Source organism: Euprymna scolopes, chromosome 44, assembly GCF_053919585.1.
Source record: "Euprymna scolopes isolate OS-2025 chromosome 44, ASM5391958v1, whole genome shotgun sequence".
NCBI lineage: Eukaryota > Metazoa > Mollusca > Cephalopoda > Sepiida > Sepiolidae > Euprymna > Euprymna scolopes.
Window position 1 is genome coordinate 10,753,288 of NC_136525.1, and position 17,500 is coordinate 10,770,787.

Sequence of the window (17,500 nt, forward strand, 5' to 3'; positions counted from 1 at the left end):
CTGGGGCACTATGTTGGGATTTTGGCAGCAAGATGTCGGTTCACGTTGCACTTGAACTTCTGCATGTCAGTACAGTTAGGGAAGCAGGGACCTGGAATAGAATTTCAGAGTCTAGCGGTTCTGGGGAAGAAACTACTGGAGTAGAAAGAGCTTTTACATCTAGGGATCTCTACTGTGTGGGGGTGAGATTTAGCTGCCTGTCGGGTTTGTCGAGGGCATCTACGTCGTGGGGGCACAAGTGTCTGCAGTTCGTCAGAGCATTCACCATTAAAATACTTGTAGAACAGGCAGAGGGATGCAACTTTTCGTCGATGGGACAGAGGCTGAAGCTTAGATGCTAGTTCAGGGCCTATCAGATTAGTGACTCTTTTTTTTAACCTTGTCTAGGAGCGAGAGACTAGTAGCAGATGCACCAGCCCAAATGTGACAACAATACTCCATACATGGGCGAATGGTGGCCTTATAGAGGTACAGGATACTTTCAAGTGTCAGTAGTTTTCTAGCACGGTAGAGAGAGCCTACCTTTTTCGCAGCAGCCTTGGCAATGTTTTCAATATAATTGTTCCAACTCATGTTTCCTGTGAACGTTAGGCAAAGCAGTTTGAAAGATGTACTCTCAGACAGGGAGTTACTGGTCATTGCTATTGGTGGCAGAGAAGGTTTCTTGTAATTATTGAAGGAAACAAGTTTAGTCTTGGCAGCATTGAATGTGACCATCCATTTATGTCCCCATTCCCATATTGATGTCCCCATATTGATGCTAGACTTCCTCATAAGATGAGTTTTGAAATAGACAACATTTCTCTCCAATTGTTTTCATCTTTTATCTCTCTTTTTTTTAATTTTGACGTCTTTTGAGTTATTCTTCTAATACTTAAAAAATAAAATGTTGTTTACGCGATTTAATATTCTGTGTCCGTTTTGTTCGTATTTAACAAAAAAAAATATTTTGAACTCTTCTTTAAAATTAAAAAAAAAATTCTTGAACTTAAAAATTTTTTTTTTTTTGTCTTTTTTTCTGTTGGAAAAAATTGTTTTAACATCAGTTCTTTTCCTTGAAATGATTTATTTCGTTAAATTTCGTATTTCGCTTTATGTATCTGTCTTGTCTTTTTATGTTACGGATATTTTTGATGGTGTATTTGTATTTCTCGTCATCTTTGGCCTTCTGTGTTGTTTTCTACAAATTTGTTGTATGTCTTATTAATGAAATAAATCTTGAATAAATTCGTTTTAATGTTGAATTGATGTCATTTTGTCTCCAATCGTCTTCTGCTTTTTTAACTTCAGTGTTTTTGATCTTTTTTTCTGATATTAACAAAATTATTTGTTTTCGCAATTTAATATTCTGCGTCTGCTTTGTTCGTTTTTTTTGTTTTTTTTTTTTTTAAATATTTTTTATTAAATAAGGAATTTTAAATTTCTCGTTTCGTATGATTGCATTGTATTAAAGATAGACATCGTTGACGTGTTTCTTCATTTAACCGCCTCCTTTCTACTTTTGTGCCCGAGTGCTGGGCGTTGTTTTTTCTTTTTGACTGACACTCGTCACCATCCATATGAAACTTCATCTTCTCATCTCAAATTCATCTCCTCATCTGACTGGGAAATTAGTCTATCAGTAAATAACCATCATACAGTCCCACTTACTTTCCATTTTCTTCAAAAGGGAGACAACCAGGGCGTCGCGGAAGCGTCTGGCATCGCTCCTCCTCCCAGATAGTGATCAAGACATCGTAGAAGAACCCAAAGTCATCGGGGTCTACTGCCTTGTAGATCTCAGCTGGGATGTCATTCTTTCCTGATGCTCTGCTGGAGATTGTCTGGTGGATCACCTTCTTGATCTCCTAGATGGTGCGGGGTTTTGCAAGCGAATCTTGTACGAGCTGTTGGGGATCTGATTTAAGGCGCTTGAGTCAACTGATTTTTGATTATGTGCAGTTCAGTAGTAGATGATAAAATACCTCCTTGTAATCCGCCAACAATGTTCCATGCGCTTCAAATTTTTACTATGAAAATTGTATATAAGATCATAACCTCTACGTGAACAAAGGGAGGTTACCTCATTTAGTTGGGTGTGACATTTTAGAGGTTAACGAATTCACCGAGAACTTTTTTACATTCAATATCGCAATATATTTCAAAGACAATTTTAGAATAATCTTAAACTCAACATCCACACTTATTCTGGCACGTCGACTATGCAACGTTTAACTATATACTGTTTATTTAGAAAAGATATATTTCAGCTTCATGCAAGTGACCTACGTACATTGCTACTGTGGCCAGATAATTTTCTTCTGGCTTGCAAATCAGTTTTTTCGCATCAAGTCGACAAGTTTCTCAGGAATCTTCAAATTTTTAAATTCCTACACATCCACAACTGCTAAATTCATTCTGGCATGTCGCCTATGCAACTGTTAACAATATATTATTTATTTATTTATTTTACTGCATTGGGTATGATATGCGGGGGGGGGTATTAATCAGTGTTCTCTCATCAAGTTGGATGCTGGGAGGATTTCTGACTGGTAAGTTTCCCTGCTGATTTTTAAATTCATCTTTTCATCTCATTTCTCACAAGGAGACAAATTTGTATGTCGCCTCCAACCGGCAACAGCTTCCCCATCGTAGTTTGAAAATGTAATAATTATTCTCTCAAGTCGGCAAGTTTCTGAGGAATCCGCAAATTGTAAAATGCCTACACATCCACAAATGCTGAATTTATTCTGTCATGTTGCCTACGCAACTTCTAGCAATTTCTTTAACGAGCATATGTATTTGTTTCTGTGTCATCTCAGTATATTTTTCCTGGGTGTAATATCTTGCTTACCTCACCCCCTCTTTAATCACTAGAATATTCGAATGACGGAATGAAATATAACATTTTTAAATAATTTCACATCCTTAACTGCCACATTTATTCTGGAATGTCGATTACGCAACTTCCAGCTATATATTGGTTATATAGCGAACAGATGTATTTCTTGGAGTTTCATGCAAATGGCCTACATGGTTTGCCGGGTGATATTCTTCTGACTTACCAGGTGTCATCTCGGTATATTTTCCCTGGATGTAATATCTTGCTTACCTCAATCACTCTTTAATCCTCAAATTTTAAATGTCGCCTGTCGCCTACGCAACTTCTAGCAATATATTGTTTCTTTAACGATCATATGTATTTGTTTCTGTCTTATGAGGGTGATCCATTCTTCTGCATCGCCAGGTGGAATCTCTGTTGTTCCTGGATGTAATATTTTGTTCAGCTCATCTACTCTCTTATAATGAGGGCATCTCGATGAAACATCTTCAACAACCAATCCGGCAAATTATGTATAAAAATATAACAAATATATTTTTTTTAAAATAATATCACATCTTCAACTGCAACATTTATTTTAGAATGTTGATTATGCAACTTCCATCTGTATATTGGTTATATAGCGAACAGATGTATTTCTTGGAGTTTCATGCAAATGGCCTACATGGCTTGCCGGGTGATATTCTTCTGATTTACCAGGGGCCATCTCTGTATAATTTTCCTGGATGTAATATTTTGTTTACCTCACCTACTCTCTGATAAGTACTGCACCCTGACGAAACATATTCAACAACCAATCCGGCAAATAATTATGTATAAAAATATAATAAAATATAAACTTTTTCAATACCTTTAACTTCCACACTCATATTCTGGCATGTTGCTTCCAGCTGTATATTGGTTATATAGCGAACAGATGTATTTCTGGGAGTCAGATGCCTACATGGCTTGCTGGGTGATATTCTTCTGACTTACCAGGTGTCATCTCTGTATATTTTTCCTGGATGTAATATCTTGCTTACCTCACCCGCTCTTTAATCACTAGAATATTCGAATGACGGAATGAAATATAACATTTTAAAATAATTTCACATCCTCAACTGCCACATTTATTCTGGAATGTCGATTACGCAACTTCCAGCTATATATTGGTTATATAGCGAACAGATGTGTTTCTTGGAGTTTCATGCAAATGGCCAACATGGTTTGCCTGGTGATATTCTTCTGACTTACCAGGTGTCATCTCTGTATATTTTTCCTGGATGTAATATCTTGCTTGCCTCAACCACTCTTTAATCACTAGTGACCTAAATTTAGTGGCCTAAATGACTTGCTACAATGGCCGAGTGATATTGTTCTGTCTTACCAGGTGTCATTTCTGTATTTTGTTGCTTTTAGATGTAATATCTTGTTTCTCTCATCCACTCTTTGGTCACTAGAATATTCGAATGACGGAAATTCAAGATTTGTTTTTAAACTGATTTGAAAATCAATCTTTTGGTGAACAGATACATCTGATTGTCTTAAATTATCGTAAATTTGAGCCTCTCTCCATCATACTCCATCACTGAAGCAATTCAGTAGGAGATGATCAAATACTAACTTGCAACCCGGCGACATTGTTCCCTTGCTTAAAAATTTTTACTATGAAACTGTTGCTATAGTTTTATTTACAGGCACAACCGTATATAATAGCATGACATCTATATGACATGTTGTTTCACTTCGTTGGGTATGGCATGCGAGGTGGGTTGGGGGTTAATAATCAGTGTTCTCTCATCGTAGGATGCTGGTAGGATGCTGATCTTAGAATTCATCTCCTTATCTCATTCATCACAAGGAGCCTGATTTGATCCCGCCGCCAACCGGCAACAACGTCCCCCATCGTAGTTTGAAAATATATAATCATTATTCTCTCATCAAGTCGACAAATTGCTGAGGCACAACCGTATATAATATCGTGACATCTATGTGACATATGGGAGGTTACCCCACTTAGTTGGGTATGATATGCAACGGGGTTAATGCATATACGTGTTGCAGGGGGCCAATCTGATCAAAAAACTTTTCCGCATTCTTTTGTTTGATATCACAATATATTCCGAATGCAATTCATTAAATATGAATATTTGTTGATCCTCCACAGAATTTTCTACAGAAACGCAGACACGTTCTGGTGAGTAGAAATATTTTTATAACAATAAAGCATACATAATAAATGTGTTAGTAACAATAAAAAATTATATTTAATAAATGTCATTGTAACGATAATAAAACATATATAGTAAATGTTATAACAATAACAAACTAGTGGAACCTGTGGAAATTCCACAGAGGCCTCATTCATATGACTCGTATGTAACATATTGATGTTGACGTTCTGTAGATGTTCAGCATAAATGGAGACGCTCTGATATTATTGTAGCTCTTTTGTTAAAACTGCAAAAGAATTTATCTAAGCTAGCAGGGACGCCCGGCATAGCCCGATCGTAAAGTACGCTTTAATATGATATTTTAATTCTTGCAGATTTCGTATATATTATTATAGAGTTAATGTTCTATCGATTTTTATAAATTATAAAGTTGCGATTTCAAAAAATAAAAGAATATATCCTTATGACTTTGGTTCATCAGCTTGTATCGAAACCGAAACCAAAACTTATTAAGAATTCTTGAAATAATTATTTATAAAAAAACTGATTACTAAGGTGCTATCAGCTAAAATCGAAACCGAAACCAAGACTTATGAAGAATTCTTGATAAAATTATTTTTAAGAAATAGATTATTGGAATGCCGTTGGTTACAATCGAAACCAAAACTTATGAGGAATTCTTGATAAAATCTATTTTTAAGAAATATATTATTGGAATGCCGTTGGTTACAATCGAAACCAAAACTTATGAGGAATTCTTGATAAAATTATTAAAAAAAAAAAAAAAAAAGATTTAAGTGCCATCAGCTATAAACAAAACCAAAACTTATAAAGAACACTTGGTAAATTATTTTTTACAAGAAATGGAAGTACATAACAATTAAACGACCCGGATGAAAGCATGGCACAGAAAATAACACACACTATCGTATAAATATATAGATTATATTTAATAAGTTTAAACACGTTAGTTGGATTTATATTAAGGGAAAGTATGGTGATAGATTTCCCTCTCACTGACTGAAAATAAATAGAATTGTCGAATCTATTTATGCTGTATTTAAAATACACTTGCTATGTATTATAAGTACATTCATGGACAAAAAAATCTATTAAATAAAAAAATATAAATTTAAAACTGAAATATAATTAATATTAACACTTACATCTGATAAAAAAAGAGAATACATATCGCAAATAAACAACTTATCCATATAATTGTTAATATCCATTTTAAAAACGATATAATTGTTAATATCCATTTTAAAAACGATATAATTGTTAATATCCATTTTAAAAACGATATAATTGTTAATATCCATTTTAAAAACGATATAATTGTTAATAGCCATTTTAAAAACGATATAATTGTTAATATCCATTTTAAAAACGATATAATTGTTAATATCCATTTTAAAAACGATATAATTGTTAATATCCATTTTAAAAACGATATAATTGTTAATATCCATTTTAAAAACGATATAATTGTTAATATCCATTTTAAAAACGATATAATTGTTAATATCCATTTTAAAAACGATATAATTGTTAATATCCATTTTAAAAACGATATAATTGTTAATATCCATTTAAAAAACGATATAATTGTTAATATCCATTTAAAAAACGATATAATTGTTAATATCCATTTAAAAAACGATATAATTGTTAATATCCATTTTAAAAACGATATAATTGTTAATATCCATTTTAAAAACGATATAATTGTTAATATCCATTTAAAAAACGATATAATTGTTAATATCCATTTTAAAAACGATATAATTGTTAATATCCATTTTAAAAACGATATAATTGTTAATATCCATTTTAAAAACCGTATAACTGTTAATACCCACTTAAAAACCGTATAATTGTTGATATCCATCTTAAAAACCATATAATTGTTAATATCCATCTTAACCATATAATTGTTAATATCCACTTAAATTAAAGCTGTTATCACTGCACAAGCAATAAGGCCAGGCATATAAAATCAACAGTAGATTCTTTGATATGACAGGGGCGCGTTATTATTGTTAATATTTGGTTTAATTGATTATTAGACTGTAACTATCATCTTTCAAATACTATATAATTATCAGTATTAGGTTAAAGAGACTATTCTTAAAAAGACCATATAATTGTCAGCATTCATTAAAAAGACCATAATTGTCAGCATTCACTTAAAAAGACCATATAATTGTCAACGTTTACTTAAAAAACATAATTTTTTAATATCTTTTTAACAAAATGAAATTATTGAATATACACTTTTCATATTTTAAAAAATCTGAATAAAACCAAATAAAAACTGATTTTGTCATTTCCAAATTCTCTTCAGAACGTCCGATGGAATCGGAAACCACATTGGGTGAGTTTCTGTCTTTCGAAATAAATCAATATTTGGCAATTACAAAATGCTACCCACCCATGGAATTCATAATCCCTTTTAGAATTCAACCATATTTGATGCAAATTACCTGCCTTGTCCACCAAGTTTGAATCATGAATTTCCAACAATCTTTATCTTATTTCTGTTTGATTATATGCACCAGATGTGCACCACTGCATTTTATGCACACCCATTCGTTTTTACTGTGATGGCCTTCTTTTAGTTCAGGAATAGTTTATGATATTGGAAATTATCAATGTGAATCGGATTTTAATAGTGAAGACTGTAACAGTTGTCTACCTTGGACCGCGTGAAGAGTTGTTTCCTATTGTTTGTGTGTGGGTTTGTGATGACGTGTTACTTTTTTTCAATGACATAAGCCTTTTGAATAATGGTATCACGGTATCACTGGTAGAATACTTAACAATTAAATCTTTCTTAGATAAGAGAAAAATCCAGGTTGTCCTCGACGGTCTACATCTAAACAATATGATATAAATGCGGGAGTGCCTCAGGGGTCAATCCTTGGACCTATGGGTATATATGCTGATGACACCACACTCTATAACAGGCATAACAAATGAACATATATCTAAAGAAATGGCAAAAACACTAGAGGATGATCTCCAATCTGTAGTGGAATAGGGACAAAAATGGATGGTCACATTCAATGCTGCCAAGACTAAACTGGTTTCCTTCAATAATTACAAGAAACCTTCTCTGCCACCAATAGCAATGGCCAGTGACTCTTTATCTGGGAGTACATCTTTCAAACTGCTTGGCCTAACGTTCACAGGAAACATGAGTTGGAACAATTACATTAACAGCATTGCCAGGGCTGCTGCAAAGAAGGTGGGCTCTCTCTACCATGCTAGAAAACTACTAACACCCGAAAGTATCCTGTACCTCTATAAGGCCACCATTCGCCCATGTATGGCATATTGCTGTCACATTTGGGCTGGTGTATCTGCTACTAGTCTCTCGCTCCTACACAAGGTTAAAAAGAGAGTCGCCAATCTGATAGGCCCTGAACTGGCATCTAAGCTTCAGCCTCTGTCCCAACAACGAAATGTTGCATCCCTCTGTCTGTTCTACAAGTATTTTAATGGTGAATGCTCTGGCGAACTGCAGACACTTGTGCCCCCACGACGTAGACACCCTCGACAAACCCGACAGGCAGCTAAATCCCACCCCCACACAGTAGAGATCCCTAGATGTAAAAGATCTTTCTACTCCAGTAGTTTCTTCCCCAGAACCGCTAGACTCTGGAATTCCATTCCAGGTCCCTGCTTCCCTAACTGTACTGACATGCAGAAGTTCAAGTGTAACGTGAACCGACATCTTGCTGCCCAAATCCCAACATAGTACCCCTGTAGTTGTTGCCCCTGATAGTAGCCCCGTACACCAAAGTGGCAATGTGCCTTGTTTGGGGTGAAAATGTAGTAAAAAAAAACAAAAAAAAACTTGGAGTTACCTTTCTTTTGATATATATATATATATATATAATCGAGTGTTGACCCGTTTTCTTTCTTTTCGTCTGTGTGTAAAACTAAAATCACCCTTACGTGTTAATTTATTTAGTCAGCGTCGGTATGACTTCCAGTCTGAATCTTATTTAAAACAAACTATTTTTTATTTTATTCTTAATTCATGATTAACCATCAAAGACGTTGTCTCTGAGAGGACTCCTGAGGATAAAAATCTATATGGATAAAAATTCGATGCGCGTGAAGCCCGGCTCAGGATTACATCCCCACTGATGAGACGATCACCAAAATGACCCTCAATATTATAATTAACGGCGACAAGATAAAATATTTTGGACATTCATGGCTAAAACTTGGTGTATATGTCACACATCGACTGCAGTTGAGGTGTATCAAATAAAATAGGATTGCACAGAGGATTATGAATTGCATGAAAGATTGTGTGGATGGTATTTTTTCTGGGTCACCCTATATTATATAGCGAATATTTTCGATTAAAAATAATGAAAAAGACGATATATGGTGTTCTGCCAACGAGATTTGTTTCTTTTGTTTGTGCATATTTGTTGTTGCCAATCTTCTTTGCTTTTTTGAATTATTTCAATCTCTATGGTTTATTTGATCACTGTTGGTCTTCCATACTCTTCAGCTTGGATGAATCATACAAGCTTCCATTTTGTTTTCAATCTTCTTTTTTGATTAAATTTTAATCCTTTTTAATTTGATATCTGTTTTACTAATGTGTCTCAATCGCTTTGGTTTATGCTTCAGGGATTTTTTTTCTCTTGAATAATATTTTGGCCGGCTAGAAGTAAATAAAAAATGGATACATTTTTCTATTACTGCCCTATGCAAAAGTATTGTTAGATATTGGCAGACAACCCCGGGAAGAAAAAACATTTGATGGATTGCACTAATGCAAATGAATTCAATATGGAGAATTCAGAACTTTTTACCATTGTCTCATGGAATGCATAATTTGACCCATAAATATGTAAGAGGATATCGGTCAAATATTGAAACAATAGAAAAAGGAAATATTAAACATTCCAATAGGAAAAAAAGGTTTTTATAAATAAAATCGTCAGAGACAAAAAGTCAGTCAGTCAAATCAAGTTATTAAGTTAGATCCATGTTCAAGGAACATATATTTAAAATTTCAAGTGTTTAGACCAAAAATTTTCGGTGGAGTTTGGTAGAGTTCTCAAAGGTCAAATCGTTGAACTTTAACCCCTTAACAGCTAAATTTCTGGCCGAAAACCGATCACATAGATTTTTCCAAATCTCAGTACCCTGTATATCAAATTTCAAGTCTGTAGACTAAAAATTGACAGTTATTGTGTAGGGAAATGTACACAGACAGACACACAAACATATAGAGACGTTCACTTTTATAGATAGATAGAGAGAGAGATAGATTAAACAAAAATATATGCGTATACATAAATATATATAGAAACAATTTTGTGTTTGCTATAAACTTTTTACGCAAATATTATGCAAGTATAAATCATGTAGAATATCTGCATGAATATAATTACACGTAACAGTTAACTAAAGATGATCACCCCATAAGAAAACCGAAAAAATCTAATAGGGAATTAATTAAAATGAATGTTTAAAAGAATATGCAAATTAGCTAGATCTTTTGCTAGTGAATGCAATTCCGCAACCCATATATAAGAAAATTGTATTTTCTTTTTAAATAAATAGAAAAGAGGGTTTTTAATATGAATATCAATACACACAAAAGAAAAACAAATTTATAGGAGTATAGATAGAAGATAGATATATAAACGCTATATTGCATTGTTATAAGACCTGCCGCTGAACCCATATTTGGTTTATATAGATGAATAAAGACGGCTACATTGTAGATAAGAAAATTGATCTGTTTTTTTTTTTTTTTTTAAAGTGTTTTACTTTCATTTGCACCTGGTTTTGTTTTATTTTCGTTGTCACGGGGTTCAATTACTAATTCATTTCTTTTTTTTTTTTCATTTTTTTTTTTTTAAATGCTGAAAACTTTCATGTTCAATTTTGTATCGCCACTAGAATAAAATGCCGGTCTCTAGACCGATTTATACGGTTAATATATATATATATATATATATATATATATATATATATATATATATATATATATATATATATTAGCAGTTCAGTCCGGCTTTTCTCGGGCCTTATGTACAGTTCAGAACTTTATGTGTATATATCTATATATTAAAAAGTTTTAATTATGTAACCTACATTTACAATTTCAAGTGTTTAGACCCAAAATTGGCGGAGGAGTTTAGTAGAGTCTGCAAAGGTCAACTTCTTGAACTTTGACCTCTTGGCAGCCAAATTTCCACACAAAAACTGATTAAAAAGCTTGCTGCATGTCTGAATAATTTGTAAAATTTCAAATATTTAGATCCAAAATTGGCTGAATAGTATGCTAGAGACCGCAAAGATAAAATCTTTTGAACTTTGACGCCTTGGCAGCCAAATTTTTTTACCAAAACCGATTAAAAAGCTTGCCCTATGTCTGAATACACTTTATGTAAAATTTCAAATGTTTAAACCAAAAATTGGTTGAGTAATTTGGTAGAGACCGCAGAGATCCATTTTTTTTTTTTTATAACTTTGACTCAATTTTTACCCCTTAACATTTATTGTTTTGGGATCCAATCAAATCAAAACGTTTTATCCATGTCCAAGGAACCTACATCTAAAATTTCCAGTGTTTAGATCCAAAATTGGGAGAGGAGTTTGGTAGAGTTCTCAAAGGTCAAATCATTGAAATTTGACCCCTTAACAAAACCGATTAAAAAGATTTTCCCAAAGTTCACTACCCCTTTTTCAAATCTCGAGTCTGTAGACTGAACATTGACAGTTATTTGGTAGAGAGGGGTACACACAGACAGACACTTTCACTTTTATAGATGTATAGATATTTTGCTGCAGTTTAACAGTTTAAGACGGATACCAAATTTTAATTAAATATGGAAGTAATTTTATAGGTTTAACTTTGGAAAGGCAGATCTTACTGATAGAAGCAATAATACAGTTTTTGATTTTTTTTTTTACTCTGGACGTCACCTTCCGATAGTCGTGTATAGAATTTTCATTCATTAATAAATTATTAGCATAGTTTTGTATTCAGACAAATGCATCTAAATTCTTTATTAATCTGCTATGACGCAGAGACTAAGAGATAGAGTTCCAAGTTGAAACATGCTGGCTCTCCCTAAGCCAAGAAGGGCAGACAGAGCAAACCCACCCATAAACATATGATGATTCCTTTTTTTTTTGTGACAGCACTGGCATGATTTTACAATAAGGAATATTATGTTGAAGTTTTAAGGAAGAGACTTCATCAGAAGAGGCCAGCACTCTTCAATTCTGGTCAGTGGCATTTCCACCAAGACAATGCACCAGCCAACAACTCCATCTTTGTCACAGACTATTTAACCAAGATGGACATCAACACAGTTCCTCATTCTCCCTATTCTCCATACCTTGCTCCCCGTGACTTTTGATTATTCCCTAAGCTCAAGGAAAACCTTAGAGATTGTCGTTATGAGACAATGGAGGAGATGAAAGAGTCTGTGACGAGGGTCATTGACACGCTCACACAAGAGGACTCCTGTGGGGCCTTCCAGAAGCCGTTGGAACGGTACAACAAGTGCATTGCAGCCAGAGGAGATTACTTCGAAGGGGACTAGAGTTTCATGTGTGTACTATCAATAAAAGTGCCCATATGAAAAAAGTCTGGAAACTTATTTAAGCTACCTGGTACACATCTAAAATTTTTAACAATGAAATAAATAGTATAGTTTCGCATCCAGACATGCAAATAACACATCTTCATTGTTAATACAGTTTCGCCTTTAGATATTCTTCAAAGCACAGCAGTACACTAATAAAAGTAACAGTATAGTTTCCATTACGTATTACTCCAGACTTCCCAACCATGACGTCATATCCTGAACACGTCATTTTAATGTATACTCCTTGACATTTAGATATTTTCGCTTTTCCTTAATTTATATTAATATTTAAGAAAGGTGATTAACAAATCTTCATTATTAATAGAAGTAATTGTACAGTTTCGCTTTTAGACAATCATATACGAAATATTAATTCTTAAAAGTATAGCGGTACACTAATGAAAGTAACAGTATAGTTGTCACTACGTTTTACTCCAGACTTCCTAATTATAACGTCGTATCCTGAACACATCAGCTTAGTGTATACTCCTTGACTTTTTAGAGGATATTTTCGATTTTACTTAATATGTATTCACATGGAAAACAGATAAACATAAAATCTACATTACAGTAATAGTATAGTTTCGGCTTCAGACAGATATGAAACCCCTATTGGATTAAGATACTGAATTGGTGGATGAAAGTTTTCTTTATCTGCACTTTTTTTTTTTTTTTTTTTTAACGCCACTTGTCAACAACTAATTTCGAGTTTTGAATTTCTTTTAGATGAGGGCTGATTGTTTCTATTACTTCTTTTGATCGGACTATTGTTCTCGTCTTCGTGAGTGTTATTTGTACAGCGTTTTAATCTATAAAGCCTTCGATCTTCATCAGGCATGTTGGTCGCCACCTTGGAAAAGAAAGGCGAAAAGTTGCTGACTCTGTAGATGGTTTCAACTCCAAGAATACAAAACCATGTACGGAGTCAGTAACTTTACTCCCTCCTTTCTTTTCCAAGATGGCGACCAACATGCCTGATGAAGATCGAAGGCTTTATAGATTAAAACGTTGCACAAGTAAGTCACAACGAGCACAATAGTTCCATCAAAACAAGCAATACAACTAATTTCGATTTTCTTTCTTTCTTCTTCTCATCATCATCATCTATATATGAATACCTTAGTACCTTTCGTACGTATGTGTATTACGGCTTCCAGATCATAAATTATTCGATTGAGAGATCTTATTTATTAAAAAGAATAGAGGGTGATAACTAGGGCAAGGACAACAGCATACTCTTTTCATTGTTTTGACTCTCGAGTGTGTATCCGTTAATATCTTATATGCTTTTATATAGAGTGATTAACTGTGTCTGTGTCGGATATACACTCGAGAGTCAAAACAATGAAAAGAGTATGCTGTTGTCATAGCCCTAGTAATGACATATCACGAACGTTAAATTAGTATATAGATGCACTAATTTAATGCTCAACACATACCGTCATCCCCCTTATAATAAATAGGATCTCCCGATCACTGAAGACGCAGTGTAAAAAAAAAAAAATTAAATTAAAAATAAACGATGTAGCTTTTGGGCCGTATGTGAGACTAAAATATACCTTCTTGATCTTCTGGCTAGGACCAAAGTGTAGTATCTGTTCTGTCTGAAGATGGCATAATGATATCGTAGGGTTTTCATTCACATCAGGTGTCAAGCCGATTTCAAAGATGTGAGGTGACATTATGTGGCCCTCACTTGAAACCACACCAAAGACCATAACCGTGGCCGGAAACTTTGCTTTTATCACCTTAGGCACGCCCCATCCCTGTTATTCGTGAAAATCCAGATGTCCGGATTTGCTTTTTGGGGGTGCTGGCAATGGTCCTGTTGTCATAACTTAAATCTGTAGAGAGCATGAGTTGTACAGCGGCGCATCTCCGATCTCGCTTGTTGGACATTGTGTCACTTTCAGACATGATAGAAGGCTCCTGTTGCTATTAGGATTTATACAAAACTAGTACACTAGTAGATGGTCTGCAAAAGAAAAAGAACCCCGGTTTTCATCAAACAGAAATGGAATCATGTCGTCTTTTCTAGAGCGACAATTTTATCGTTCTACCCTGTATATATCAAATATCAATTACCATACACAAACTGATATAATTGAAAGAGTGTTCGGTTATGGGTCATTCCTTCGTTGATCTTAGAAAATTGTACTTGATGACCCTTTGCTAAACATTCATCATTATAATGTGAGAATGTAAAGTACCATCTGTGTTTGTTTCCATTTACGCTAGCTGTACGAGAACTACCTTGGAAAAGACATGTCTGATTAATGTTTACCATTTTCAACTTGTAAAAGCGAGTTAGAATGCGTTTAACAAGGCGGTACATGTATAGTTTAATCAAGACATTAAAAAAATGAAAATATCGAAAAAAAATGTTATACTGTACGTATCCGTTTTGGACTGAAGATCTCTGAAAAAAAATTTCATTTAATTTGATCGAGTAGTTTTTTTATGAGAGCGCGTTGAAGTTAGCCATTATGGAATTTGTTGACACGCCACGGGGAGATAACTCCATGTAAAGTGCCGATACTCCCTCCACCATCTTTAATTCTAGCTTTTCTTCCTAAAAATCGAACCTTTTGCTCGGTATCATAACAAATTGTTTTTTCGCTGTAAAAAAAAAAAAAAAAAAAAAAAATTCAGTTAATTTGATCGAGTAGTTTTTTTGTTTTGTTTTGTTTTTTTTTACAGAGGAAAAAAAACACGTTTTTTTTTTCCATGAGAGCGCAATGAAGGTAGCCATCTTTGAATTTTTTTAAACATGCCACGGGGAGATAACTCAGTTTAAAGCGCCGACACTCCCTCCCCATCTTTTATACTAGCTTTTCTTCCTAAAAATCGAATCATGGCTACCATTTGCTCGATATCATAACAAATTGTTTTTTCGCTGAAAAAACAACAAAAAAAAACTACTTGATCAAATTAAGTGAAACTTTTTTTCAGAGAACTACATTCCATAACGGATACGTACAATATAACGTTTATTTTTTTCGATATTTTCATTTTTTTAATGTCTTAATTAAACTGTACAAGTACCGACAAGGCTGTATTATATCTGCTTCTTCTGTTGCATTCAGAGTAAGATTAAATCTGGACAATATAGGAATATATATACAGAACAGGAGACTTTATTGCTATGGTCACATGGAAAGAATGAATGATAGCTCTTAAGTAAATATAGAATAGTTGCGGTAACAATGCTAGTTGACACGGGGAGACCAAGAAAATATATGGGAGAAGGATTTGAGTGAAAAAGACCTGGTCAAGAGATAGATTATTTTAAAGTCAATTTCTAAAAACCTTTCAACACATGTCAGCATGTGAATCAAGGGTAGGTGGAGTAATCCTTGAAAGGGAATGACATCTAGGTGAAATAGCTTATGAAAAAGGGAGCCTTTCATTCGCCCTCGACTATGGTCAACCACTTTACTTTAACTATTCCCAACGCAGATATTTTGTGATATTCTTTTATGTTCATCGGAGATTAGATTTTGTTTTTGGTCAGCACCATAAAGTTTATAAATAATTGACGCCATAAAGTTTATAAATATTTGACGCTTATCTTTGTTGAATTCCACAGGATGGTCTGTTGAGACAGATTCACGCTCTGGTGAGTTAAATATTCTTGCAAGTTTGATAATTTTCGTTATTTTAAAATTCTGATAATTTTATAATAGTTATTTTATAATTTTGGTTATTTTATAATTTTGTAATGTTCGTTATTTTATAATTTTGTCCATTTTATAATTTTGGCCATTTTATAATTTTGGTCATTTTATAATTTGGGCCAATTTGGCCATTTTACAATTTTGGCCATTTTATAATTTTAGCCATTTTATAATTTTGGCCATTTTATAATTTTGGCCATTTTATAATTTTGGCCATTTTATAATTTTTTTTTTTTTTTTTAATAATTTTGGCAATTTTATAATTTTAGTTAGTTTTATCATCACCAAGTTCCTTTCCTACAGAAATAAGTTTTGTTCCGACTAAAATAAGTGAATTCTTTAAGTGAACACTATAGATTTTTTGACATTTATTTGCATAAAATATATTTAAAAAAAATAATTTTGAATGCTGGATTTGCAGAGTCTGTAATTTACAATCTTGACTTGGATCTCATGAATTCCAAAATATTCAATTTTATTTTTATTTTTTTAAAGTATCCCATTTTTTTTTTTAAGTTTCCCAATATTCAGATTATTTTATCTGTCAGAGATTAAAAAGTCCGACTGTAAATCCTGGGATTCAAAACTATTTTGACTCCAACTTGTAGAATTCCGAAATATTTAATGCCAATATTTCTGACCTTTTTCACAGAAAGCACCGTTGAAACTAGAACCGCATTTGGTGAGTCCCATTTCTATCAATCTAAAAAATAGACCATGATAGTTTGATTAAGTATTGCTGGTAAATAAATATATACGTATTTAATAAGGATGTATGCGATGTAGAAAAGGCTTAAGAGATAGACAAAACCAAATAATTGGAGACAAAATCTGCGACATTTTACTTTAAAACTTGTTTATTTTTCAATATATCTTTCATTTTCTGTGAATAAAGAAATGATTTTTAATTTTTTGATATTTCGAAAGAAAAAACCCTCCTCAAAAGAAAACGTTAATTTTATTTTTAGATAAAAGACGCCAAAACGTTGGACGCTTAGTTAGATTTAATTCATCAGAAAATTGATACTTAACAATTTTATAAATAAAATATTTTTGTCTTTTGGGTGCAGGTTTATTATCCCTTCTAAAAATAAAAACAAACCTTGTTTCGTTTTCAAGTAGGAAACGTCTCAAAATGGCTATTACATTATATACCATATAAAATATGTTTATATATTTTGATATTTCGGGAAGGAAACTCTTTTTCTA

The 17,500-nt window shown here is 33.2% G+C and overlaps 1 protein-coding gene across 1 annotated transcript in view; it reads left to right on the forward strand.

Moving 5' to 3' along the window:
* LOC145268689 (uncharacterized) overlaps positions 1-17,500 on the forward strand; it is a 1,072,728-nt gene that overhangs the window by 388,375 nt on the left and 666,853 nt on the right. The window contains exons 69-72 of the mRNA XM_080124201.1: positions 4,968-4,997; positions 7,322-7,351; positions 16,204-16,233; positions 16,944-16,973. Of these exons, the coding sequence (XP_079980327.1) occupies positions 4,968-4,997; positions 7,322-7,351; positions 16,204-16,233; positions 16,944-16,973 (120 nt within the window). The remainder of the gene's footprint in view (positions 1-4,967; positions 4,998-7,321; positions 7,352-16,203; positions 16,234-16,943; positions 16,974-17,500) is intronic.